This window comes from Macaca nemestrina, chromosome 1, assembly GCF_043159975.1.
Source record: "Macaca nemestrina isolate mMacNem1 chromosome 1, mMacNem.hap1, whole genome shotgun sequence".
Taxonomy (NCBI): domain Eukaryota; kingdom Metazoa; phylum Chordata; class Mammalia; order Primates; family Cercopithecidae; genus Macaca; species Macaca nemestrina.
Window position 1 is genome coordinate 139,383,380 of NC_092125.1, and position 26,698 is coordinate 139,410,077.

The 26,698-nt window shown below is 37.3% G+C and overlaps 1 protein-coding gene across 1 annotated transcript; it reads left to right on the top strand.

Moving 5' to 3' along the window:
- Window positions 1-3,061: 3,061 nt before the first annotated feature.
- Window positions 3,062-23,391, top strand: LOC105485409 (glutamate-cysteine ligase modifier subunit). Its single transcript, XM_011747755.3, has 7 exons — window positions 3,062-3,802; window positions 8,195-8,260; window positions 10,044-10,128; window positions 13,799-13,858; window positions 14,861-15,063; window positions 16,933-17,047; window positions 22,683-23,391. Exons 1-7 carry the CDS (start codon window positions 3,677-3,679, stop codon window positions 22,850-22,852), a joined length of 825 nt encoding a protein of 274 aa, XP_011746057.1. The 5' UTR covers window positions 3,062-3,676; the 3' UTR covers window positions 22,853-23,391.
- The last annotated feature ends 3,307 nt before the right edge of the window (window positions 23,392-26,698 follow it).

Genomic DNA, 26,698 nt, shown 5'->3' on the forward strand with positions numbered 1-26,698 from the left:
AATAAGAGCTATTTGTCATATTGAATAGGCAAAAACTGGAAGCATTCCCTTTGAAAACTGGCTTAAGACAGGGATGCCCTCTCTCACCACTCCTATTCCACACAGTGTTGGAAGTTCTGGCCATGGCAATCAGGCAAGAGAAAGAAATAAAGGGTATTCGGTTAGAAAAAGAGGAAGCCAAATTGTCCCTGTTTGCAGATGACACGATTGTATATTTAGAAAACCCCACTGTCTCAGCCCAAAATCTCCTTAAGCTGATAAGCAACTTCAGCAAAGTCTCAGGATACAAATTCAATGTGCAAAAATCACAAGCATTCCTATACACCAATAACAGACAATCAAACAGCCAAATCATGAGAGAACTCCCATTCACAATTGCTACAAAGAGAATAAAATACTTGGGAATCCAACTTACAAGGGATGTGAAGGACCTCTTCAAGGAGAACTACAAACCACTGCTCAACGAAATAAAAGAGGACACAAACAAATGGAAGAACATTCCATGCTCATGGACGGGAAGAATCAATAGTGTGAAAATGGCCATACTCCTCAAGGTAATTTACAGATTTAATGCCATCCCCATCAAGCTACCAATGACTTTCTTCACAGAATTGGAAAAAACTACTTTAAAGTTCATATGGAACCAAAAAAGAGCCTGCATTGCCAAGACAATCCTAAGCAAAAAGAACAAAGCTGGAGGCATCACGCTACCTGACTTCAAACTATACTACAAGGCTATAGTAGCCAAAACAGCATGGTACTGGTACCAAAACAGAGATATAGACCAACAGAACAGAACAGAGGCCTCAGAAATAACACCACACATCTACAACCATCTGATCTTTGACAAACCTGACAAAAACAAGAAATGAGGAAAGATTCCCTATTTAATAAATGCTGCTGGGAAAACTGGCTAGCCATATGTAGAAAGCTGAAACTGGATCCCTTCCTTATACCTTATACAAAAATTAATTTGAGATGGATTAAAGACTTAAATGTTAGACCCAAAACCATAAAAACCCCAGAAGAAAACCTAGGCAATATCATTCAAGACATAGGCATGGGCAAGGACTTCATGACTAAAATACTAAAAGCAATGGCAACAAAAGCCACAATAGACAAATAGAATCTAATTAAACTAAAGAGCTTCTGCACAGCAAAAGAAACTGCCATCAGAGTGAGCAGGCAACCTACAGAATGGGAGAAATTTTTTGCAATCTACCCATCTGACCTAGGGCTAATATCCAGAATCTACAAACAACTTAAATTTACAAGAAAAAATCAAACAACCCCATCAAAAAGTGGGCAAAGGATATGAACAGACACTTTTCAAAAGAAGACATTTATGCAGCCAACAGACACATGAAAAAATGCTCATCATCACTGGTCATCAGAGAAATGCAAATCAAAACCACAATGAGATACCATCTCACACCAATTAGAACGGCGATCATTAAAAAGTCAGGGAACAACAGATGCTGGAAAGGATGTGGAGAAATAGGAACACTTTTACACTGTTGGTGGTAGTGTAATCTAGTTCAACCACTGTGGAAGACAGTGGCGATTCCTCAAGGATCTAGAACTAGAAATACCATTAGAACCAGCCATCCCACTACTGGGTATATACCCAAAGGATTATAAATCATGCTACTATAAAGATACATGCACACGTATGTTTATTGTGGCACTATTCACAATAGCAAAGACTTGGAACCAACCCAAACGTCCATCAATGATAGACTGGATTAAGAAAATGTGGCACATATACACCATAGAATACTATGCAGCCATAAAAAAGGATGAATTCATGTCCTTTGTAGGGACATGGATGAAGCTGGAAACCATCATTCTGAGCAAACTATCGCAAGAACAAAAAACCAAACACCACATGTTGTCACTCATAGGTGGGAATTGAACCATGAGAACACTTGGACACAGGGTGGGGAACATCACACACTGGGGCCTGTTGTGAGTGGGGGGAGTGGGGAGGGATAGCATTAGGAGAAATACCTAACGTAAATGATGAATTAATGGGTGCAGCACACCAACATGGCACATGTATACATATGTAACAAACCTGCACTTTGTGCACATGCACCCTAAAACTTAAAATGTAATAAAAAAAAAAGTATAGACAAATCTTATTCAATCTTGAGTTCAGACGCTAGTTATATCGGGTGTCATTATAATATTCTGCTTTTGTTTATGTTTGAATTATTTATAATAATAAATGTTAATTGTATGTTACAGTGCATCAAAATGTGTTTGAGTAGTGGTGGTGATTGTGGGTAGCTCTTTCACTATAAAAAAAAATTGATACCCCCCAAAAAAAAAAAAAGCAGCGCAAGCTCGTTCAATGAACTCTTACCATCATTCATTCAGCCAACAAATATTTACTCAACATGAGGCTCAATTTCTAACTTTGTAGAAGGATCTTTTTTTCCATCCCTTTCCTAATTCTTACCATTTTACCAACTGGCTCAGCTCTCTTTTTAACAGTTATATTGTCCCCGCTTACAATGAGAATCTCATTTTGCCTTTAATAATCTGATTCACTTCAACGAAAGTGAAAGATTGTTGAGGAAAGCTCAATAAATGTTCAATTTGATGTTCATACCGAGTCCACCACCACACGTGAAACCTAATAGGGGTAAATAATCTCGACCACCTCTGAAGGGGTGGGTGATAAAAGCTTTCTGCGATCTCACCGGCTCAAGGGTCCTCTTTAATCTGAACTCATCTGGAGAACAACTGCCCTATGATGTTCTTATAAAATTACTTGTTTTCTGTGCTTAGAACTTGTCTCTGGGTAGAGTGTACGCGTCTCAAGGGCAAAGACTCGGTCTTGTTCGTTGACTTCACACATTACCAGCAAATAGCGTGAATCAATAGACCTTTAATTAATGGATGAAGAAATGTATTAGCAGTTTGGGAGAAGGTCCTTGAAGGCAGCGAAGCGAAAAGAAGAAGGGGGCGCTTGCGCACAAACAGCTGCTTCTGAGAACGAAAACTACGTAGTATTTCCGAGCCTCGGTGGCTGCTCAGGCTGCCCTTTAAAGAGACTTGTAGGAAGCCGGCTGCGGGGCGGCAGTGGGCGGAGCCACGACCCGAACGCCCGGAGACCGCACCAGGTGGAGGCAGTGTCTGCCGCACTCTGTCCTCTGACCACCAGGGGGAGCCCTGCGGCGCACTGCGCTCCGGGCCGCGCCGCCACGCTCTCTCGACCCGCGCGCCCGCCGCGCACCGCCCGTCGCCACGCCCGCCGCAGGCTGAGGGCCAGTCACTCGCGGGCCGGCGTCCCGCAGCCGATTCGCGCCCCGCCCCTGCCCCGCCGCGGGACGAGTAACGGTTACGAAGCACTTTCTCGGCCGCGATTTCTGCTTAGTCATTGTCTACCAGGAAACAGCTCCCTCAATTTGGAGTCAGCTCTCCCGCTGCGGCCGCAGTAGCCGGGGCCGTAGCCGCAGTCACCGGTGCCTTCCTCTCCCGCCGCCGCCCAGCCGCCGTCCGGCCTCCCTGGGGCCCAAGCGGAGGCCAGGCTCCAGCCGCGCGGCGCCGGCAGCCTCGCGCTCTCTCTCGGGCCTCTCTCGGGCCTCGGGCACCGCGTCCTGTGGGGCGGCCGCCTGCCTGCCCGCCCGCAGCCCCTTCGCCGCTCGGCCCCTGGGCGGCCGCTGCCATGGGTACCGACAGCCGCGCGGCCAAGGCGCTCCTGGCGCGGGCCCGCACCCTGCACCTGCAGACGGGGAACCTGCTGAACTGGGGCCGCCTGCGGAAGAAGTGCCCGTCCACGCACAGCGAGGAGGTGAGCGCGGCGACCGTCGCCGCGGGGCTCCCGGGGCAGGCCTTGGGCCTGGCCGGGCGGTTCCGGGAAGGAAGAAGCACCCGCGGGCGAGGGAGGGTGGCAGGGCCTTGCTCTCACCTGGGCTCCGCCCGCGGGAAGATGCTAGGGCCAGTGTCGGCGCGACCTCGGGTCCAAACCCGCTACTGAGGGGCAACGCGTCTAAAAAACTTAGCGGGTGCAGCTGCGCACTGAGTGACGCCTCTCTCGGTGCTGTAAGGCTGGTGGCAAAACTCTCAAACATCCTGGGTCCCTCTTCCTGGCACGGAGGTCACAGAGGGCCAGGACGTCGCTCCGTCCCTCTTCACATCTCTCGCTTCCTTCCCCCACCCTGTCCAGGTAAAGGAATATTTTCGGAGATTGTCCTTTGGTGCATTCGGATGTAGTAGTATTCATAGTACACCTAACTTTTAGAATGTTGACATTAGACTCTCTATTGCCGTGAAGCAAATGAGTAAGCACTCAGTTTTGGCTTTGGAATACCCTAAATACCCTGACTTTAGTCATTACACATTTTATGCATATATCTGTGCATCTATGTATGCTTTATCATTACACATTCTATGCATGTAACAAAATATCACATATGCCCCATAAATATGTACAAATATCTATCAATTAAAAAAATAAAAGTTTTGTAAAAACTGGAAAATAAAAAGACTAGTTACTAGTTAGAGGTGACAGAAATTAATCTGGAATTACAAACTTGTTACCTATTTGTTGGCCATTTCTGAGCGGATAGGAATCCACTGCACATTGTGCATATTGGCGGTATGGGACAATTCTAGTATTTAAAAAATAACAAAACCTTTAGATTTAGGAGCTATATGACTTTGGGAAAGTTAAAGTTGGGTAATAAAACCTTCCTCATCAGGTTGTTGTGAGAATTAAGAGGTAAAATATAAAAACGCACACCGTACAGGCATCTGTCTCCCTATCATCTGGTTTCATCAGAAAGATAAATCTTAATTAAAAGAAAAACCTTCCTAAACTATGTCGTATTATGATATCAGCTGTGTTCCTAGGCGGTTTCTGCTCTCTTCTATGAGATGTTGGTAACAAACCATGCAGCAGCACACGGCATCCCTCTGAGTTAAGTGCTGGACCTGTGCCCAGGCCTGCTGTTGGGGTCAGTGCCCATCAGGAGATGAGAACTCTTGCTTGTAACTTAAGTAGGAATCTGAGTCTGTACCATATTCTGTGTTTATGTTGCAGCTCAGTGTGTATGTTTTGTTTTATTTCAACCACCTACTTTGGTTGTTTCTCCCAAAGATAAATATTTCTGTATTCGGTACATAGAGTCTTAATTTCTTCCAGTACTGTTGGTGGTACATAAATACAGAATTTTGCACATATATTGATATTATTGGGTGAAATTTTACCTATCTCACAATAGCATACTCTAAAGTAGTGACTCAAAAGAGTTTCTGACTGCAAACACAGTAAGAGGTACATTTTACCTTGCAATCCAGGTAATAGTTGTATAATCAGTATATCTGAAACAGGTTTCACAAAAAGATATTAGCCCTTATTTTATACTCTGTATTCTGATTTTTTCTGTCTTATTTTAATTTTTAAAATGTTGATTTCTTGATGCTCGGAGTCACACACCACAGTTTGTAAAACATTGTTCAAAGGACTAATTCTGGTTTCTAGTGTTTCATTTAGGGCACTTCATAAGAGTAGGATAAAACTAAAGAAACTAGAAAACATTTGAGGAAAACTTGAAGGAATGGCATCATACTGTAGGGAAACTATGACTGCTTGGTAAGAGCAAAAGGGGAGGCACATTTTGTTTCTATGTAAAAAGAACTTTGTAACATCCAAAGCTCCAAATTGGGATATACTACTTGGAACAGTTCAGCCTCACTGAAGAGATTAAAGAAACTAAACAAATCACTTATTTTTGAGAAAATGTACATGTTGGGTCGAGAGTTCATTTAAATTTCTTACAAGGTCTTTTCTAGTTCTAATTTTTAAAAAACTGTTATGACCTCTGTTCAGATTTTTTGTTTCACTGGAATTTTATGAAATCAAATAGCTTTTAAGTGGACCATTATAGGACTGTTTTGCCCACTTCTTTGTTGTAAGGCTGTTTGACTGGTTGAATCATGGTATTGAAAAAATTCTTATACAACTCCAGATCTAATGGTAGGCTAAGTTGTGGTGATGCTTATCCTCAGTGATATTGCGTGTGTATTATAAGAATGAAGAGAGCAGAGAACAAACATAAACATTAATGTTAATGACAAACATTAACCCAAGTACAAGGTTAATGTTTAGTCAATATAGCGAACATGTAATTTACAAGATTAAAAATCATTAGGCCTGTGATAAAGTCAATGAATTTCCTACGCAATTATAATGTTAGACTGTTTTATGATGTGTCCTGACATTTTGCAGAATCCAAGATTAAAGAAATTGTTTCAAGAAGAGGGTGAATACTATGAAAATATACGTACTTTCCTGAGTTGAGGAATTCATTGGGAAAGCCTCAAGTGTGCAAATGAGCCGTCCTTCCGGAGGGAAATTTCTTAGAATTCTCCCATGTTTTGAGCCAAAGCACTTCCGATAGAATTTTTAACCTCTAGTTGGTTCTGCTCTTTCAATGTTTACTAATTTTTAAGAGACTGTTATGACTTGTAATTCTATCTGGAATGATTATCAACTCATTTTCATCCACTGACTTAAATTTGATTATAAATATGCTTTACATAAAGATCTAGACCTTGTGATTTGAATTCAAGTGAATTGTTGTGAATAGCACATAAATTATTATTATGGATTGTGAATCTTAACATAGGTAGTTCTCTGCCCTTAAATTGATAAACCAATTATGTCTTGTAATCGTGTGTACTAAGATATACGTAGTACAGTGGTTGTATCAATTTTTATCATAAGCAATCATAGTTCAGATAGTTCAGAAGTTTAGTGTCTGCTGTTTCTGTTAGGAAAGTGCTTTTGCAATTCAGGGGCTTGCCTCTAGTTACTCATTTGTGTTTTCATTGATCGCCCACAGAAGAATGCAAAACATTATGTCCTTGGTTATCTAATAAGGCAGTGATTTCAGACTGCCAGGTTTGGCCCATTAGTGGTCATAAATCAGTTCAGTGAGTCATGGACCAATATATTTTTTCTAACTAATATGTTAGAACCATTAGAGTGCCTGGCATGTTGTGAAAATAAATATCGTTTTGTGAATGTTTTGTTCCATTATATGTATATAGGTCTTTGCTCACTATGTGAATGTATGTCTTACTTTGGACTACTATCAAATAAGTCTGAAATACACTTCAATAAAGTATGTTTGAATTAATTTACAACATACTAGAATATTTGTATAAAATTTTTTTTGTTTAAGAAAACATGGAAGACAGGTTAGAGGTGCACCTAAATGTTAGGAAATGACTTCTGGACTGTCATACAAGTTGAGTTCTGCAAGATATGTCTATCCTGGTGGTTCTCAGACTTTAGAGTACATAGATAAAGTACTCTTCTTGGGATGCTTGCTAAAATGAAAGTCCAAACTGCTCCTGGAGAGTGATTCAGTGGGTCTAGGATTAGGCTCAGGAGTCTGAACTTTTAATAAACAGCACAGGTGAATCTGAGGTAGGATTTTCCAGCTACACTTATTCTCTAATAATTTAATTTGTTTGTCTTTGAGAAATGTGGCATAGTTGTGATATGAATTCCAGTCAGACAGCCTGGGCTTGACTCCAAGTTCCTCTGTTTATAAACCTTATTTTTGTTTCTTTATGAATGCCTTTTTTTTTGGAGGAAACAGAATTGCTCTGTTGCCCAGGCTGGAATGAAATGGCATCATCTCAGCTCACTGTAACCTCCACCTCCTGGGTTCAAGAAAAATTGTCCTTCCTCAGCCACCTGAGTAGCTATTGCAGGCATGCACTACTATGCCCACATGATTTTTGTAATTTTAGTAGAGACAGGGTTTCACCATGTTGGCCAGGCTGGTCTTGAACTCCTCACCTCAAGTGATTTGCCTGCCTAAGCCTCCCAGAGTGCTGGGATTACAGGCATGAGCCGCTGTACCTGGCCTGTGAATGCTTTTATGTCTCAACAGTTTGCTTAAATTTTCACTGGTACAAAAAACACTTTAAAGTAATTAGACAACTGCTTTAGTTCAAGAACCTTTGAGAAACAAGAGTAGGGTGAAAACAGGCCTGAATTTATCTATGTTAAAGGAAATAAAAACCCTGTAGTATTAAAATTGGGGTTCATATGGTATTTCCTGTTGCTATCTTTTTTTCCTGCTTATCAAATTAATATATTCTTATTGTACAAGTACAGAAAAGTACAGAGTTTGATTAACAGTTTCAAACTGCATTCGTTTTGCAGCTTCGTGATTGTATCCAAAAAACCTTGAATGAGTGGAGTTCCCAAATCAACCCAGATTTGGTGAGGGTAAGTGAAATGTGAATGCAAAAATCATGCAGGTCAAAAAGGAAGTAAAGTAAACAGGAAGTTAATTTCTTCAGTTTTGTGAGGGAAGTCAAATAGGCAATTAGCCATAAAACTCTCTGTGGTCGATTTGCTGAGACGGCACTCTGATCCAGTAGGCTTATGCATAAAACAGAAAATCTAGACTGTAGGCAACTGTTTAACCAGATAAGATACTAGGATTCTCATGCTTAATTCTCACCACGGTTTCCTCACTGTGGTTTCCTCACTATGAGTGTTTTATTTCAGTTTATATTTGGTCTAGTAGAGGAATGATTATCAGTTGTGATTGATTGATTGCTTTGGTAGACTCAATGTCACTAGAAGTAATTTTTCAAATGTCAGTTTCCGATGAAACAGTAAGGAACTGTGTTCCATTAAATGTCAGTATATGGCTACTGTCATAAATGTTAGTGTTCAAAACCCTAAACCACTCTTTGAAATCTAACTCAGTTAAAGGCTCACAGCACATTACTTAGGCTACTTTAAAAGTATGGAAAAGGACATGTGTGGAAATACTGGTTCCTCTGGGCATACCGCAACCATGTAACTCTATAGCTACTATATAGACATTGAGTAATGGTTTTTTAAATCAATCTGTGTAGCCGGGCGCGGTGGCTCAAGCCTGTAATCCCAGCACTTTGGGAGGCCGAGACGGGCGGATCACGAGGTCAGGAGATCGAGACCATCCTGGCGAACACGGTGAAACCCCGTCTCTACTAAAAAATACAGAAAACTAGCCGGGCGCGGTGGCGGGCGCCTGTAGTCCCAACTACTCGGGAGGCTGAGGCAGGAGAATGGCGTGAACCCGGGAGGCGGAGCTTGCAGTGAGCTGAGATCTGGCCACTGCACTCCAGCCTGGGCGACAGAGCGAGACTCCGTCTCAAAAAAAAAAAAAAATAAAATAAATCAATCTGTGTTTCTCTGAAATGACTATTTATTCTATTTATGCTTGACTTGTAAACACTTACTGAACCCCTGATATGTGCTGTGAAAGTGCTCAAGAATCATGGGAAAGCCTTAGCTGTTTACTTTGTATGATATTGTAAATGTAAGTTAATACGTTTCTGATGTATATGTACTAATATTTTCTCATTATCCTTGTGCATTATTCATTAAAATATGTTCAAATGGCCTTTGCTTTTTTCTGTTTTACTCAGGAAAAAAGTTTTGGTTTACAATGCTTGTGATTACAGGCCGGGCACAGTGGCTCACGCCTATAATCCCAGCACGTTGGGAGGCTGAAGCAGGTAGATCACCTGAAGTCAGGAGTTTGAGACCAGCCTGGCCAACATGGCGAAATCCCATCTCTACTAAAAAAACAAAAAAACAAACAAAAAAAAGCCAGGCGTGGTGGTACGTGCCTGTAATCCCAGCTTGGGAGGCCGAGGCAGGAGAATCACTTCTTTTTAGAGTAAAATTATCTGCTGTGCTAGTGTTTCTGACTCCTCACATATGCCCCTACTGCTTGTTTTTAATTTTTTTGATCATGCTTCTTTGTAAATACCTCGTCAAAATGAGACAGATTTTCTCAGAAAACAGATACACACACACACACACCATTTTACCTTTATGTCAGAGCTTTACAACCCTTGTAAAGCCCACCTAGCCACCCAGACCTCAGGTAAATAGCTCTGTTGTCTTATAGGTTCTCTGCTTCTTTTAGGCATTATGGATAATAGAAAATTTTATAATTAATCAGAAGCATTAAATTTTGTATTTATTTTAAATATTGTGTTTATTATAGGAATTTCCAGATGTCTTGGAATGCACTGTATCTCATGCAGTAGAAAAGATAAATCCTGATGAAAGAGAAGAAATGAAAGTTTCTGGTAAAGTACAGTCTTTTCAATTTATTTTGTTACATAGTGGAAGCGATAGATTTTGTTAGGCATTAAAATAAGCCTTTCTTTGCTCAGACACTAAATGTGAGAAATTCAAAAATTATTTTTTAACATAATTTTACTTAAACTCCAAGATGGAGTTCTAAGAGGTCAATGCTGGCTATTATATAAGAGTCAGAATAGAACTTCAACTTGCTGTTCTTCATGATGGTGTCATCATGTCATGTAATTTATGTGTCAAACTTCAGAGCAGTAGAAAGATTAAGATGAAGGAGATGGAAAGGATAAAGGGAAGGCTTAGAAGCAGTGTCCACCCAAAGCAAGCATAAGCACCCCCTTCTGGTAAGATACTGGTAAGCAATGTCTGAGGTCACCTGCAAATATAAAAAGAAACCTGGGCAAGTTACATGGAGAGAAAGAAAATACTATAACACCCACTCAGGAAATGTAGTGAGTGACAAATTCCAGAAACTGTACTATACTCAAGGAATACAAAAATGAAAAGATATGCCATCTCTGCCCTTACCTTACAGTTAGCATAGCATAATCATTAAAAGCTTGAGCTTTGAAGTTTCTGGGTATGCAGATTACAGGCTAGTATAATGTTGGGCCAACAAAGACTTTAACCTCCCTGAGCCTCAGTTTTCTCATCTATAAAATGGGGATGTATCTGTTTCTCTGGCTTCTTTGTAAACTGGATGAAATAACAAAAGAAGCACTTAGCACAGTGCTTGCCTCAAAGTAAGTTCTAGGTAGCTATTGTTTGCTACCATGTTGTTGTTATTGTGGTTGTTGCTATTTTATTATTATTGAGATGGTTAATAATAATAAATTGCATGTAAGATGAGATAGGGTATTGTCTTTTTAATCTAACTATAGTAACTACCATTTATTGAGTCTTGCTTTGTGCCAGACACTGTACTTGGTACTTTATGGTTATATTTTCTCATTTAATTCTCAAAACAATCCTGCAAGGTAAGTCTGTTACTGCATTGCATTAGTGATATTAAATAACTTGAAGGTTGTCATACAACCAGTAAGTGGTTGAACCAGGAATCCACTCGGGTATGCCTAACTCCAAAACCCATTTTTTCCTGTTAATTTTACATTGCTGTTTGTGTTGGAAAGGACGTAAACCAACATTCTTTCTGAGGTTGACTGTAATTCATGATTTAGTTCCATCTTGGGTCTCTTAGAAGTTGTCTTCAGTTCCTACAGGGCTTGAGATTTCTTAATAGGTATCAAAATTCTCCCCATCTAAAGAGCTTTCCTCTTTCTACCTATCCAAAAAAGCCTCATCCTTCAGAGAAAGGAGACCATTTCAGACAGCACAAATTCATGGACAGAGGAATAGTAGTGGGGAAGGTTTTCATAGAGTTATAGGGGCTAAAGTTAGACCAAAATAGTAAATACTGACTCTCATCTAGTAGAGAAGCTGGGATGGCTGTTCAATAAGGAGTAATCTCAGGGAAGCAGTGTTTTTAGAGACATCACCTAGCAGTAGGAAGGAAGGGACTCATATAAGAAACATACAAGAAAATGTGTTGCATGTATCGGATGTCAGGCACTTTATATAAGGGTATTTCATTAGCCCTATTTTTCTCTGTTTCCTCTTTTGATTTTTTTCTTTTCTTGCTCTTTTGCTACTCTACCTGTTTGTCTATTGAGTAAATTTATTTTTTTGAACAGTGAGTTTACATAAATACGTACATATAAAGTTGAATTTAAATGAAACCAAAACCTCAATCTTACAAATATAGAAAATGACTCAACTTTCCTAGTAACCAAAGAAATGACAATTAATGTGGTCCTGGGTAGGTATGTATTGTACCTACTAAGTTTTTTTAAAAAATTTAATAATAGCATCCTATGTTGATAGAAGAGCAATTCTTAATTGGTGGTGGTGTGGTAAACTGGCACACATCTTTTAAAGTATAACAAGACTGACACAAAACGTCATGTGCTTTGACTCATAATCACATTTCTAACAATTCATCCCTGGGAAATGATATAGTATAATGCTGAACAACAAGTTACTAAGATGTTTGTTTTGGCATTATATATGTGAAAATAGAAAACTGGAACTACTACTGGAACATTTACTAACCTAAATGTTCAATAAGTAGAACTCATTTAATAAATGCCACTCTTCAAAACTACAAAATAATATTCAACCATTAAAAAATGAGCATGTAAAATTGGCTGGGTTCAGTGGCTCACGCCTGTAATCCCAGCACTTTGGGAGGCGAGTCAGGTGGATCATTTGAGGCCAGGAGTTCGAGACCAGCCTAGGCAACATGGCAAAACCCCATCTCTACTAAAAATACAAAAATTAGCCAGGCATGGTGGCGCAGGCCTATAAGCCCAGCTACTTGGGTGGCTGAGGCATGAGAATTGCTTGAACCAGGAGGAGGTTGCAGTGAAACAAGATGGCACCACAGTGCGACAGAGAAAGACTCTGTCTCAAAAAAAAAAGTATGTAAAATTATACACTAAAAACACAGAATAATATTCAAGGCCACCCCTAAGTGGAAAAAAAGCCACAGAATACACAGAAGTCTAAACAATAATTTGGGTGATGAGACTGGCCATTCTTTTTGGTCTTTCTACTTTTATAGGTCTTCCTCATTTCTACAGTAAGCACATGACTATTAGGATAAAAAAATTTTTTCCTGATGTGGTGCTGTAATCCCAGCACATTGGGAAGATTGCTTGAGGCCAGGAGTTCAAGAGTCCCTGGGCAACATATCGAGACCCTGTCTCTACAAAAAAAATGAAAAAAATTAGCCAGGTGTAGGGGTACATGCCTGTAGTCCTAGCTACTTGGGAGGCTAAGGTGAGAGGAACACTTGAGCTCAGAATGTTGATGCTGCAGTGAACTGTGATCGCACTACTGCACTCCAACCTGGATGAGAGTGAGACCCTGTCTCAAGAAAAAATTGTGGTGATTCACACCTGTAATCACAGCACTTTGGGTGACTGAAGTGGGAGGATCCCTTGAGGTCAAGAGTTCAAGGCCAGCCTGGGCAATATAATGAGACCCTGTCTCTACAAAAAATTTTTTAAATTAAAGAAATTTTAAGATAACTAAATACTACATAGAAATATATTTAAAATATTTGTTACATAAAGTTAAACCAAATAGAAGAGGAAATAATGTTATGCCCTACTTCATAGGACCAAAAACTGGAAGATAATGTCTGAAAATGAAAATGATTGTATTGGGAAGGTAGAATTGTGGACTTTTTTTTTTTTTCCAGTTTTCTTCTCATTACATTTTTTATTTAGTCTTTGTATATAGATTTTGGTTTATTGGAGAAAGTATATAATGTGCTCTATTAATGTTTTAAGTCATAAAAATATAAATTTCAATTAATTTAAGCTCCAATAGTTATCTAACCTGCTTCTAATAAATGGGAAATAAATATTTACTTTTTGTTTTGATAAACAGATATTTTTCGGCAACTAGCACATGATTTTAAAAGTACAGTGGAACTATACATTTATGTCTTAAAACTATAAAGTTATGTGACTGGGAAAGGAAAAATAATTCATTCAGGATTATCTGTCATCTTAGTATTATAGTAGTGTTAATGCTAGCATATAGTGAAATGTGTATCCAAATGTAGTAATCAGTTTTGTTTTCTTTGTTACCCAGCAAAACTGTTCATTGTAGGATCAAACTCTTCATCATCAACTAGAAGTGCAGTTGACATGGGTAAGCAAAAACTAAATTTTTTATCTTAATAGTGGACTTTAAATTAGTGTATGTGTATTAGTTATAACTTGTGTTTAGGTCCGGGTAAAAAGAAAATGAGTTGATTCCAATTTTACCTTTTAAAGTTCTAGCCTAGTTTCTTATGGCTTCTGTAAAATCATACTGACTTACGTAGGTCATACTTTGATATGCAAGAGGAACGTAAAAGGTGTAATGTAGTTAAATGTTCACTGTCTGTTTGGAGATAGAAGTTCTTAATCATATTCTTAGCCCTTTTAGTATTAGAGGTGAAATATCAAAACCAACAATGGCAAAAAAAAAAAAAAAAAATTCAAGTATTTTATATCTATTTTTAGCACTTAGGTTATTGTGATAATAAAAAATTCTTCCAGTATTTACATATATTGAAAACTCAAATAATTGGCTCTTTAATGTAACTTTAGAATGAATAATCATTTAAAATAAGCTCTTCAATTATTTTTATAGAAATTAAGAAGTTATCTACCTCTATAAATGTGGATTAAGACCAAACATTCAGTTTTTCAGTGTCTCAAGCTTATTCTATGCTGTGACTACCAGTTACAGAATATTAGGTCATAATTCTTGTGATCATCCATATGCGATAGTAGTGAGCAAGTAGAACTGGAGAAGAAAATTTTATGAAGGTAAGGGAGCTACTAAAAACTTCTGGGACCTAGGAAACAAGAAGAAATTTTTTCCCCCAGAAAGAGGAGCATGTAGTAGCTGCAAGCTGCCTAGGAAGAAGGCAGGTCAGAGAAACCCACTTGTCTGCCACACAGAGCAAGTAGGTAAATGAGCACTTACACATTTTTGAAAGATGGAAATGTTCTAAATGAAAAGTAAACTATGAAATAATCTGTTATTTTGAAAACTAGTGAAGAATATGGACAGAATTCAGTGAGATACTTTGAAAACATTAGAAATATTTGTTTTTATGATGTAACAAGCGTTTATTCTCCTTGTGTTTTCCTTCCTATCAAGCCTGTTCAGTCCTTGGAGTTGCACAGCTGGATTCTGTGATCATTGCTTCGCCTCCTATTGAAGATGGAGTTAATCTTTCCTTGGAGCATTTACAGCCTTACTGGGAGGAATTAGAAAACTTAGTTCAGAGCAAAAAGATTGTTGCCATAGGTACCTCTGATCTAGACAAAACACAGTTGGAACAGCTGTATCAGTGGGCACAGGTAAGGGATGGCAGGATCATGAGTACTCCGGGAAGAACTTGCCCTTTTCAGTCTTTGCTGCACACTGTTGAGCGTGAGGCACATAGTGGCCATCCCTGCAGGGTGACTTTTCCACATGTGGGAGTTTTGTTTTGTTTCTGCAGGAGTTTTGAGGCAGGTTTTATCATTTGGAGTTTTTGTTTCTTTTTATTTAAATGTATCTCTGATTGAACTGAATGTTAATCCCAGTTAAAATGAGTGACAAAAATACTAGAAAATGTGTGTTAAAACATTTATAGCCAAATGAATTAAGGCCATTTCCTTCAGTTCTACTTATGTGCTGAAAACAATAATACCTAAAGAAAAACCTTACAGCCGGGTGCAGTGGCTCACATCTGTAATCCCAGCACTTTGGGAGGCCGAAGCAAGCAGATCATGAGGTCAGGAGTTCGAGACCAACCTGACCAATATGGTGAAACCCTATCTCTACTAAAAATAAAAAAATTAGCTGGGCGTGGTGGCACATACCTGTAATCCCAGCTACTCAGGAGGCTGAGGCAGGAGAATCACTTGAACCCCAGAGGCGGAGGTTGCAGTGAGCTGAGATCGCACCACTGTACTCCAGCCTGGGTGACAGAGCAAGACTCTGTCTCAAAAAAAAAAAAAAAAAAAACCACCTTCTTTTTCTTTAGGTACTATTAGACCATGACTCTAATTTCCTAAGTAAGGGAACATTATATATAACAAATATTTTGCTGTTATTCAAAGATGTGTAAGACTGTCAGTTCATACAACTTGATATGGAGTGAGTGTCATAAATTAATTATTCCCCCTCTCTGGTCTAATAACCTACATTATTAGGAAAGTCACTTGCTGGCATTTTACCTTTACTCTCAGTATTTTTCTTTATTCCCTTTCCTCCTTCTTCAGCCTTCTCCTTTTCAGAGCTTTCAGAGTTTCTTATGGACAGGAAGACCTAGAGAAAGTATTTCCCCTTCTCCTTGATGGTAGCCAGAATGAGGTCAAGAAACTACCGGAGAGACTTAGATGATTCAGAATGTAAATTAACCAGTGCAGCTGCTGGAAGCTGTCAGTTCTTTTCTTTCAAAATGTGTGTGATTCGTAGCCATATTTTACACTTTAAATATATTTACTTGTATTTGATCCTCTACCTTTAAGACCTATTCCCTCTGTAGCTGAAACCATCACACTTAACAAACTAACAAAAAGCATGTTTGTTTTCTAGGCAGATGTATTAGATTGTTAAATGGTTCTAGCAGGAGACTTTTTAATAGTGTAGTACCAGGCCAGGCATCGTGGCTCACACCTGTAAGCCCAGCACTTTGGGAGGCCGAGGTGGGTAGATCACCTGAGGTCAGGAGTTCAAGACCAGCCTGACCAACATGGTGAAACCCGGTCTCTACTAAAAACACAAAAAATTAGCTGGGCGTGGTGGCGGGCGGCTGTAATCCCAGCTACTCAGGAGGCTGAGGCAGGAGAATTGCTTGAACCCAGGAGGTGGAGGTTGCAGTGAGCCAAAATCATGCCACTGCACTCCAGCCTGGGCAACAGAGCAAGACTCCATCTCAAAAAAAAAAAAAAAGTGTAGTACTATGTTGGATTTTTCCTCCCCCTAGTGGTACACTGCAAAATACATTTTGCAACATACTACATAGGGAAAAGGTAATAGGGAATTCCTGTTCCCTATTACTACTAACCTAGGTTAGAAAAGCGTATATTAATAATGATATTAATGTAAAAGTATTTTGTAAGCTTTAAGCACTGTGGATTGTGATTTTTCATATGTTCTAAAATTATGTTATTGCTTATTGCTTTCTATTTTTGGTATTTAATTTAGTAGTGATATCATGATTTTATTTTCACTTCTAGGTAAAACCAAATAGTAACCAAGTTAATCTTGCCTCCTGCTGTGTGATGCCACCAGATTTGACTGCATTTGCTAAACAATTTGACATACAGCTGTTGACTCACAATGATCCAAAAGGTAAAACTGATATTTTCACTATAGAGATTGATCATAAGCTTTGTCTTACAAAAAGGCACTTGTTGATACATAATTTTAAGTGTGGACAGTGATAAAAATACAGTGTTATCTGAACTATTCTTAATGGTTAGTTCAAAACATACATGTCTTTATTTTCAGAAAACTTTATCTCTGTACCAATGGGGGAAAAAAAGTGAAGGGATCATTTCCTGAACATCTGGTCTTTTGAGGTTCACAAATATTAAACTACACAGAAAAGATCTTTTGAGACATTCTAAATAGTAATATATATAATACTATCTAGCATAGCAAAGACTGGACCAAAAGGCCACTTGATTTTTTCTTTGGTTTTGAGATGGAGTCTTGTTCTGTTGCCCAGGCTGGAGTGTAGTGGCATGATCTCAACTGACTGCAGTCTCCACCTCCCGGACTCAAGCTATCCTCCTGCCTCAGCCTTCCGAGTAGCTGGGACTACAGGCACATACCACCACACTTAGCTAATTTTTGTTTTTTTTGTAGAGACAGGGTTTCACCATGTCACCCAGGCTGGGCTTGAATTTCTGGACTCAAGCAATTCCTCCACCTCAGCCTCCCAAGGTGCTGGGATTTTAGGCATAAGCCACTGTGCCTGGCCAAAAGGCTATTTTATTCAAGGAGATAAATATCTGGAAAAAGTGGCACATGTAATATAATTCAAAACTTAATAAGCAACTTAGGATACGTAAGTAGGTATTTTATTAAGACATGTTTATATTTGATTAATGACAATGGCTTGTCTGTCTTTTATAGAATAATTTTTTGCAACATTTTATAAGATAACTAGAAAGACTTGGAAGATAATATTGAACATAACTTGCAAAGATAAATGTTTCAGAGAGCCTGTATATTACTAAGTATTTTTGGCATAAATGAGAAATGTTTGTTTATAAGTGAGAAATGTCTTGTGAAAGTTTTAATTCTTGATGACATTTTTATAGAAGTTCTGATTTAATAAATATTAGAGGAAATTATATTTCATAGATAATTCCCATCAAAAAAATATTCAGCTTTTACTTCCATACCTAAAAAGATGACACAATATCGGTGGGTTGATTCAGTTTGCTCATTTTAAGAATGCTATGGATAATCTATTAAAACTTTATACTATTTATTAGCAGTCTGCTTCATTCTCATTTCTTCACTGTTTCATCAGAGGAGGGGGAGATGGAGGAGAAAGAGTTTTAATAGTTATTGTTCCTTGAATGCCAAGCATCATGCCAAATGCCTCAGAGAGGTTATCTATAATCCTCACAACAACTGAAACTATACATTTTTTTAGTCAGGAAATAGAGCCTCAGAGTGAAAGGAACTAGCCAAGGTCACCCAGCTGGCTTTGGGCAAAGTTTGAACTTGGCCTAAGTCTTGGATTATTTTGGAGCCTTTTCCACTATACAATCTCTCTGATTTGAAACGTTAGTATTATAATATTACAGTCTGAAAACTTTATCCATTTTCATTTAAATCATACCAGAATAAAATAGTGACTTTTTCCTTCCCAGTAGAGCTTTCACAATCAAGTAAACTGATTTTTTAAGCCATTTTAGTGAAAAATCTAACAAATGTTATGCTGATTTATTCTGAACTGTAAGTCATTTAAATTTTAACTTTCCATATGTTGGCAGATGTCATGTGTCTGTTTACTTTTTGGAGGCTCTTCTAACAGTAATTGTTACCAACAGCTGATGATCCAGCCTGTACCCTCTTCTAGCTTCACTTGAAAAAAACTCAATCCTTTTTCTAGTAGGAAAGGAAATACGAAGAGATTAAGGTGTCTAGTGTTTTATTTTCACATCTCTAAATGTTGACATTTAGAATGTGTGCTAATACGGCAAAATATGTTGCATATGTATATGAGGAGAGAGATTTAATCCTTTTTATATTTTTTGTATTACTGACATAATTTGATACTTGGTTGTCTTTTTTAATTCTAAGACTTTTGGTGAAAATGTATAGGCTTATCCTGCATTTATCATTAATGAACCGTCAGACACTTTAATCTGTAATGAAGTGACTCTTGATTTAATTTGTCATGTTTACTGACTAAAGAGTTCAACCATAGTTAAATTTTAAAAGTATGTAGTTAATGAATAGCATAGTCTCTGATTTTGTGTCATATTTTTAATTTTTTTAAGGAACCAAACTGTAAAACATTTAACTCTGCTTGTCATCTAAAATAGAATTTTGTTTATAAATTCCCTGAAGGTCTACCCCTGTTCTAAAAATTACCCTTACTCCCCATAATGGGTTTATTTTCCATTACCCTTTGTACTAGAAGTGTAATAACAATTTAACTAGAGAGTAAAATTGTAAAGTAGATGATCTTGAATTTAGAACTTTCCCTTTTTGTTTGTTCCCCGCCCCCCATTTCGATTAAATCCAATCTGTATTATATCTCTTTCCCTCAGGGTCCTCTTTGTTAGAAAATCTGATAAACAAATCCATATTAATGTTAATTTTCCAAGGAGACATTTGCATTCTATTTATGAAAACTATCATTTACTAGTGATGTGACCTTGGCCAAGTTACCGAACCTCTCTGCCTCAGTTTCCCCCCATAAAGGAGATAATAGTATCTATCTCATAGGGTTAGCATGTGGATTAACTAAGTTAATACATGTAAAGTACTCAGAAAAGTACCTGGCACATGAAAATAGCTAACATTGATTGAGCGTTTACTATTAATGCTATTCAGGTATCACAGCAGTTCATTTGGGAGTAGGTGGGTCCTTTAGCACTCCAAAATCAAACTGTGAAGATGCTCACTTAATCCCTATCTGTAGGTTGCTTCTGACCCCAGTGGAATCTTTCCATATTGATTGATGCATATAATAGACATCTGAGCACCATTTGCCAGCCATTGTTCTGGATACTAGAGATAAAGGACCAAGTCAGACAAAAATAAACCCTCATGGAATTTATATTCTAATGGGAGGAGACAGACAGTAAAATAAATGTTACATATGGTAAGTGGTAGTATATGCTATGGAGATAATTTGGCTGAAGCAGAAAGAGTATCCAAGTTAATTGCTGTTTTATATGGTACAGTCAGAGAGGCCTCTCTACTAAGGTAATATTAATCAGAGACCTGCAGCAAGGGAGTGAGCCATGTGAATATCTGGAAAAAGTATGTTCAAGGAAAAGGGAGAAGCTAATTCAGAGGCCCCAAGGTGTGAATGTGCTTGAGGTTTTCAGGATACAGCAAGGAGGCGAGGCCAGTGTGGCCAGAGAAGAGGCAGTGAGGAGAGGAGTGGTGGGATATATATGGCATCAGAGCAGTCATAGAGAGCTTGGATATAAACTTGGAATTTGCTGGGCATGGTGGCTCACACCTGTAGTCCCAGCACTTTGGAAGGCCAAGGCAGGGGATCTCTTGAGTCCAGGAGTTTGAGACCAGCCTAGGCAACATAGTAAGACCTCATATCTACAAAAATAATAAAAATTAAATTAGCTGGCCTTGGTGATGCACACCTCTAGTCCTAGCTACTCAGGAGAATGAGGTGGAAGGATGCATTGAGCCCAGGAGTTTGAGGCTGCAGTGAGCTGTGATCATGCCACTGCACTCCAGCCTGGGCAACAGAGTAAGACATTGCCTCAAAAAAAAAAAAAAAAAAAAAAAAAAGAGAAAAAGAATTGGCACTGCGGCATTCTCAAGTTATCAACTGCTGGTAGAAGTATAAAGCATAGCCTTTCTGTAAAGCAGCTGGCAATATGGCGTGTATCTAGCTTTAAGAATGTACTTGTACTTTGGCCCTTCATTTCACAGCCAGGCATGCATTTTAAAATGTTCGTCATCTGCATTATTGTGGTGGTTTGTTTCTTCCATATTTGGAGATAAATTTATGTGTAGACTTTTTTTGTAAGATATAGTTGATAACAAAAACTTATTTAAATGGTCTTGCAATGATTTGTATTCAAATGCTTAAAGAAAGCATTGCTGGTACAAATATTTCTATTTTTAGAAAGGGTTTTTATGGATCAATGCCCCAGGTGTCATCAGAGCCATTGATGTTTTCATTGTTTAAAACGTCACCTGTAAAATGGGCATTATTTATGTGTATATGGCTTTTTTTGGCATTCCTGATAAATGTATTATATAAAGTCTATACATTGGATAACACTAATATATTTAAACTTACAGAGTTATTTGTAATGGAAACCACCATTTTAATGTACTGTAATTAATATGGTTATAATACATATAGTCCTTCTGTCCTCCCATCCACACAACTTTGTGTGTGTAATAAACCGATTTTTGTTTGAAAATATTTTTTGTGGCCGGGCACAGTGGCTCACACCTGCACTTTGGGAGGCCAACTTGGGTAGATCACCTGAGGTCAGGAGTTCGAGACCAGCCTGACCAACATGGTGAAACCCCATCTCTACTAAAATACAAAAATTGGTTGGGTGTGATGGCACCTACCTGTAATCCCAGCTACTCGGGAGGCTGAGGCAGGAGAATCTCTTGAACCGGGAGGCGGAGGTTACAGTGAGCCGAGATCGTGCCACTGCACTCCAGCCTGGGTGACACAGCGAGACTCCATCTCAAAAAAAAAAAAAAAAAAAACTCTTGTATCTCAATATTTTTAAACCATGGGCCTAAATAAAACTAATTTTGCTCAACTTTTCTCAACCTAGGGAAAAAGAACTATGGTTCCATATTCAAAATAAATATAATAGACCCTTTTCCTAAGTAAGATTTTGTGGTTTACTGATCACACCATTGCACTCCAGCCTGGGCAACAGAGTGAGATGCCATCTTAAAAAAAAAAAAAAAATATATATATATATATATAATTTATATATATGTATAATTTATATATATTTATAATATATATATTATTTATATATTATATATATTTATATATAAAATATATATATATATTTTTAAAGAATGTTTATCCTGGCATTATTTTTATTAGCAAAACAAATGTTTTGACCAATAATAGGGAAATATATTATTATGATAGCTATATAATATAGTAGTGGGGAAATTATTAAAAATGATCTTTTCACAGACTATTACATGGGAAAATATTCACAATATAAGTGGAAAAAGATAATTTAAAAGGCTGTAACTACACTATGATTTCTAGTTTTATAAGATACAGGTATACCCACACAGATACAGATATAAGATATAGAGATATATAGAGATTCAAGATATGGATAGAGATATATATATGAAGATGTATACACATATACACCAAAAAAGTTGTAAGAAAGTGCATGACAATGGTGTATCATCTCCAATTGATAGGATTATCAGTTACTTTTTTTTTCTTTAGACTTTCCTGTATTTTCCCTGACTATACATTAGAATCACCTGGAGATCTTTAAAAAACTGTGATGTCTAGGCTGCACTCACCAAAAGTTATGAATTAAATAGGCTAGGGTAGAGTTGTAGTTACTTTTTTAAATAACTGCCTGGGAGTTTCTAATACTCTGGTTCAGATTCATAGCACACACATGAAGGATAAGCATATTATATATTAAATTTTGAGGGTTTCTTTTGTTATGTTAAATGCTTACCTACATAGTAAAGTGCTTTTTTGTTTTCCAATTTAACACGCTGGAGTTTTGTTTGTTGTTTCTTTTAGAACTGCTTTCTGAAGCAAGTTTCCAAGAAGCTCTTCAGGAAAGCATTCCTGACATTCAAGCGCACGAGTGGGTGCCACTGTGGCTACTGCGATACTCGGTCATTGTGAAAAGTAGAGGAATTATCAAATCAAAAGGCTACATTTTACAAGCTAAAAGAAGGGGTTCTTAACTGACTTAGGAGCATAACTTACCTGTAATTTCCTTCAATATGAGAGAAAATGGAGTTGTGTAAAAATCTAGTTACTGCCTGTAAATGGTGTCATTGAGGCAGATATTCTTTCGTCATATTTGACAGTATGTTGTCTGTCAAGTTTTAAATACTTATCTTGCCTCCATATCAATCCATTCTTATGAACCACTTTATTGCTTTCCTTAAACTATTGTTTTCTAATTGAAATTGTCTATAAAGAAAATACTTGCAATATATTTTTCCTTTATTTTTTATGACTAATATAAATCAAGAAAATTTGTTGTTAGATATATTTTGGCCTAGGTATCAGGGTAATGTATATACATATTTTTTATTTCCAAAAAAAATTCATTAATTGCTTCTTAACTCTTATTATAACTAACCAATTTAATTACAATTGTTAAAACTGAAATACTGGAAGAAGATATTTTTCCTGTTATTGATGAGATATAACAGAATAACTGGAGTAGCTGGGATTTACTAGTAGTGTAAATAAAATTCACTCTTCAATACATGAATGGAAACTTAAATTTTTTTATGTGTCCTTGCTTATAGTTTAGCTGTAATGATGTAACCATGTATTCTTGTACCGTATTATCTCTTTTTATTACTTATAAAGACAAACCAAAGTAAATGTGAAAAGGAGACTAGAAGCTTTGAAATTATTGTTTGGGGGGTTTATAAAAGCAACTACTGTCACCTCCAGATTCTTTTAAATTATTGATCCATCCTTAGTATATATTGCTACTCATTCAAGAATCCTCAGTATTGAGTACTTACCATATGTTAGGATACTGTGGGCTCTGGAGAGAGGAGGGGGCATAGAGCCAGGAATTAAGGATCACTTGAGTAAAATGTGTGATATTTATTCAATAACTGACTAGGAAGGACTAAAAGCCAGAAAGGGGATGAAAAAAAAAATCCTTAATTCAGGGCCAACATTATCTACTTAAACAACTTTGAGATATAGTCTTAACTATTTTAAAGCAGAATAATATAATTGAAAGTTTATTGCTAAAAGAGACTATATAGGTCATTTCGTATAATTCTTCCTTAGTTTCAGAACCACAAAATTTTAAATAAATAAGCTATGAATGTTGATGTACACTATAAATCTCCTTAATTCTATAAATTTGTGTCTGTAACCTGAATAGTTTGAAAACTTCTTTTAAAATCTCTTGTATCTCAGCCGGGCACAGTGGCTCACACCTGCAATCCCAGCATTTTGGGAGGCCGAGGTGGGCGGATCACGAGGTCAGGAGTTTGAGACCAGCCTGACCAACATGGTGAAACCCTATCTCTACTAAAATACAAAAATTGGTTGGATGTGATGGCACTTGCCTGTAGTCCCAGCTACTCGGGAGGCTGAGGCAGGAGAATCTCTTGAACCCCAGAGGCAGAGGTTACAGTGAGCCGAGATCACGCCACTGTGCTCCAGCCTGGGCGACAGAGCAAGACTCCATCTCAAAAAAAAAAAAAAAAAAAAATCTCTTGTATCTCAATATTTTTAAACCATGGGCCTAAATAAAACTAATTTTGCTCAAGTTTTCTCAACCTAGGGAAAAAGAACTATGGTTCCATATTCAAAATAAATATAATAGACCCTTTTCCTAAGTAAGATTTTGTGGTTTACTGATTGGCTAATTTGATCATTAAAATTATGTGAAATCTATCCGGGCACAGCTCCTGCCTGTAATCCCAGCACTCTAGGAGGCCGAGGTGGGTGGATCACCTGAGGTCAGGAGTTCGAGACCAGCCTGGCTAACATGGTGAAACCCTGTCTCTACTAAAAATGCAAAAATTAGCCAGGTGTGGTGGCAGGCGCCTGTAATCCCAGCTACTTTGGAGGCAAGGCACGAAAATCACTTGAACCCGGGAGGTAGAGGTTGCGGTGAGCTGAGATCATGCCATTGCACTCCAGCCTAGGCAACAGAGCGAGACTATGTCTCAAAAAAAAAGAAAAAATTATGTGAAATCATGTGATTTGCCTGGTAAAACTTGTTTAGATATTGAGCTACTTAAGCCTTCTAGCCTTTATATTAATCGTAATGTTATTAATTATATATATAGTTCATCTTTACATTTGGAAATGCCCATTTTTTTCATATAAGTCCTGAAACAAGTGTTCATTTTATTTTAAATCTATACAGTGAACTGGCCAAGATATTTTAAGAGGGAACTTTAATATTCCATTTATTATTTTTATAACCCTGGACTTACAAAAATTGATTGTTTGAAGGGTTATTTTGAAAGTGGGGGAAAAAAACTTAGTTGCTAATGTATCTAAACTTCAGCTTTTTGGTGATCTCCTACACGCACCTTCAACTCTTCACAAAGAAGCAAGATTATAGATTCATTTTCTGAAGGGGATCATGTATGGAATTTTTTAATAAGTTTTTAATTTTACCTCTGTACTCATGATTTTCTATTATTGAATAATCTTTTAAAACACTGATTTTTAAAGCTTTATATATAAGCTTTCTAAGCTGATGTTCACATCTTTTTTTCATGAACTATCAGAATATAGTGAACACTTTTCAAATGTTTAAGGACTTAATGTTTAAAAAGCCATAAAATAGAGTGGTAATACTACCAGATAATTACTTAAAACTGAAAGCTAAGTTATCAATAGTTTATATAACAGATGTTTTCTGAGGAGATGTGAATCCAGTGTGACCAAGGTAAAAAAAGTTTATATAATTTTTTTTTTTCCAGTAAATATGAAAAAAAAAAGCTGTAGCTTGTTTATTACATTTCCAGAATACACTGGAGCCTTACTGTAACACAATGTACTGTAATTTGGAATTTGTTCTGTTATGAGTCTATCTTGAATTCCCATCCATGAAACTGTAGTCACCAAAAGCAGCAAGTATTTTCACATGATATAAAAGACCATATTGTGCTAGTATGTTAATAGACATTTAGGGATGGCCATTGCTAGAACTTGAATCACAAATAATAGCTAATAATTATTCATTTTTCAAAAAAGATCATTTGGATAGCAGCTATGTATAAAATGGAAAATAAAAAATTATTCTGTTTTGCATGAATAGTTCAGACTTTCCCATACCAGAGCCAAGTAGTAACTAAAATTAGGATCTTAATTTTCAATGATAAAAGGTCTAAGGCTTATTTAATTATGCTCCTTTAACATTGTCTTTCTAGATTTTTCAGCCAGTATTTTCAATATTTGGGAATGTAAACAATTGATATATTTATTGTATGTTGGCTAGAAGTTCATCCTTCTGCAAAATATGCATTCGGAGAAATGTGAAGCTTGTTTTAATGAGGATTTAAACCATTTGTGTCATTTATGTTTTCATATTCAAATACACCAACTTAAAATTCTGAACCTATTTTTTTCATCATTAACTTCCTATGTTACCAGAACGTATACCTTTTTCCTGTAAAGTTGGCAATGGGATATGGCAGTTTTATTTTTGAAAAATATGTAACATGACTTTAATATTTTTATAGTTTTCAGAATTAGAAACATAGGAAGGGAAAATGTTTTAATTAGATAAGTCAACTTTTTATGTGTCAGTAGTGGTGTACTATAATAGCAAATTATAAAGCATTATTACATATTTATAATAATTTTTAATATTACCTACATTATGAATTTAACCAAAATAAAGTGTGAGTTGTATATTTTTAATTGGGTTTTTTCAATAACTGGAAGCATCCTGAAGCATTATATTGATTTTTGAACTATCTGAACTCAAACTAAGTATGATTTGAAAATAAATTAATAATTTAAAAACATCCAAATCATAAAGCTATTTATGCATTCATTCATTCCACAAAGATTTATTGAATGCCTGC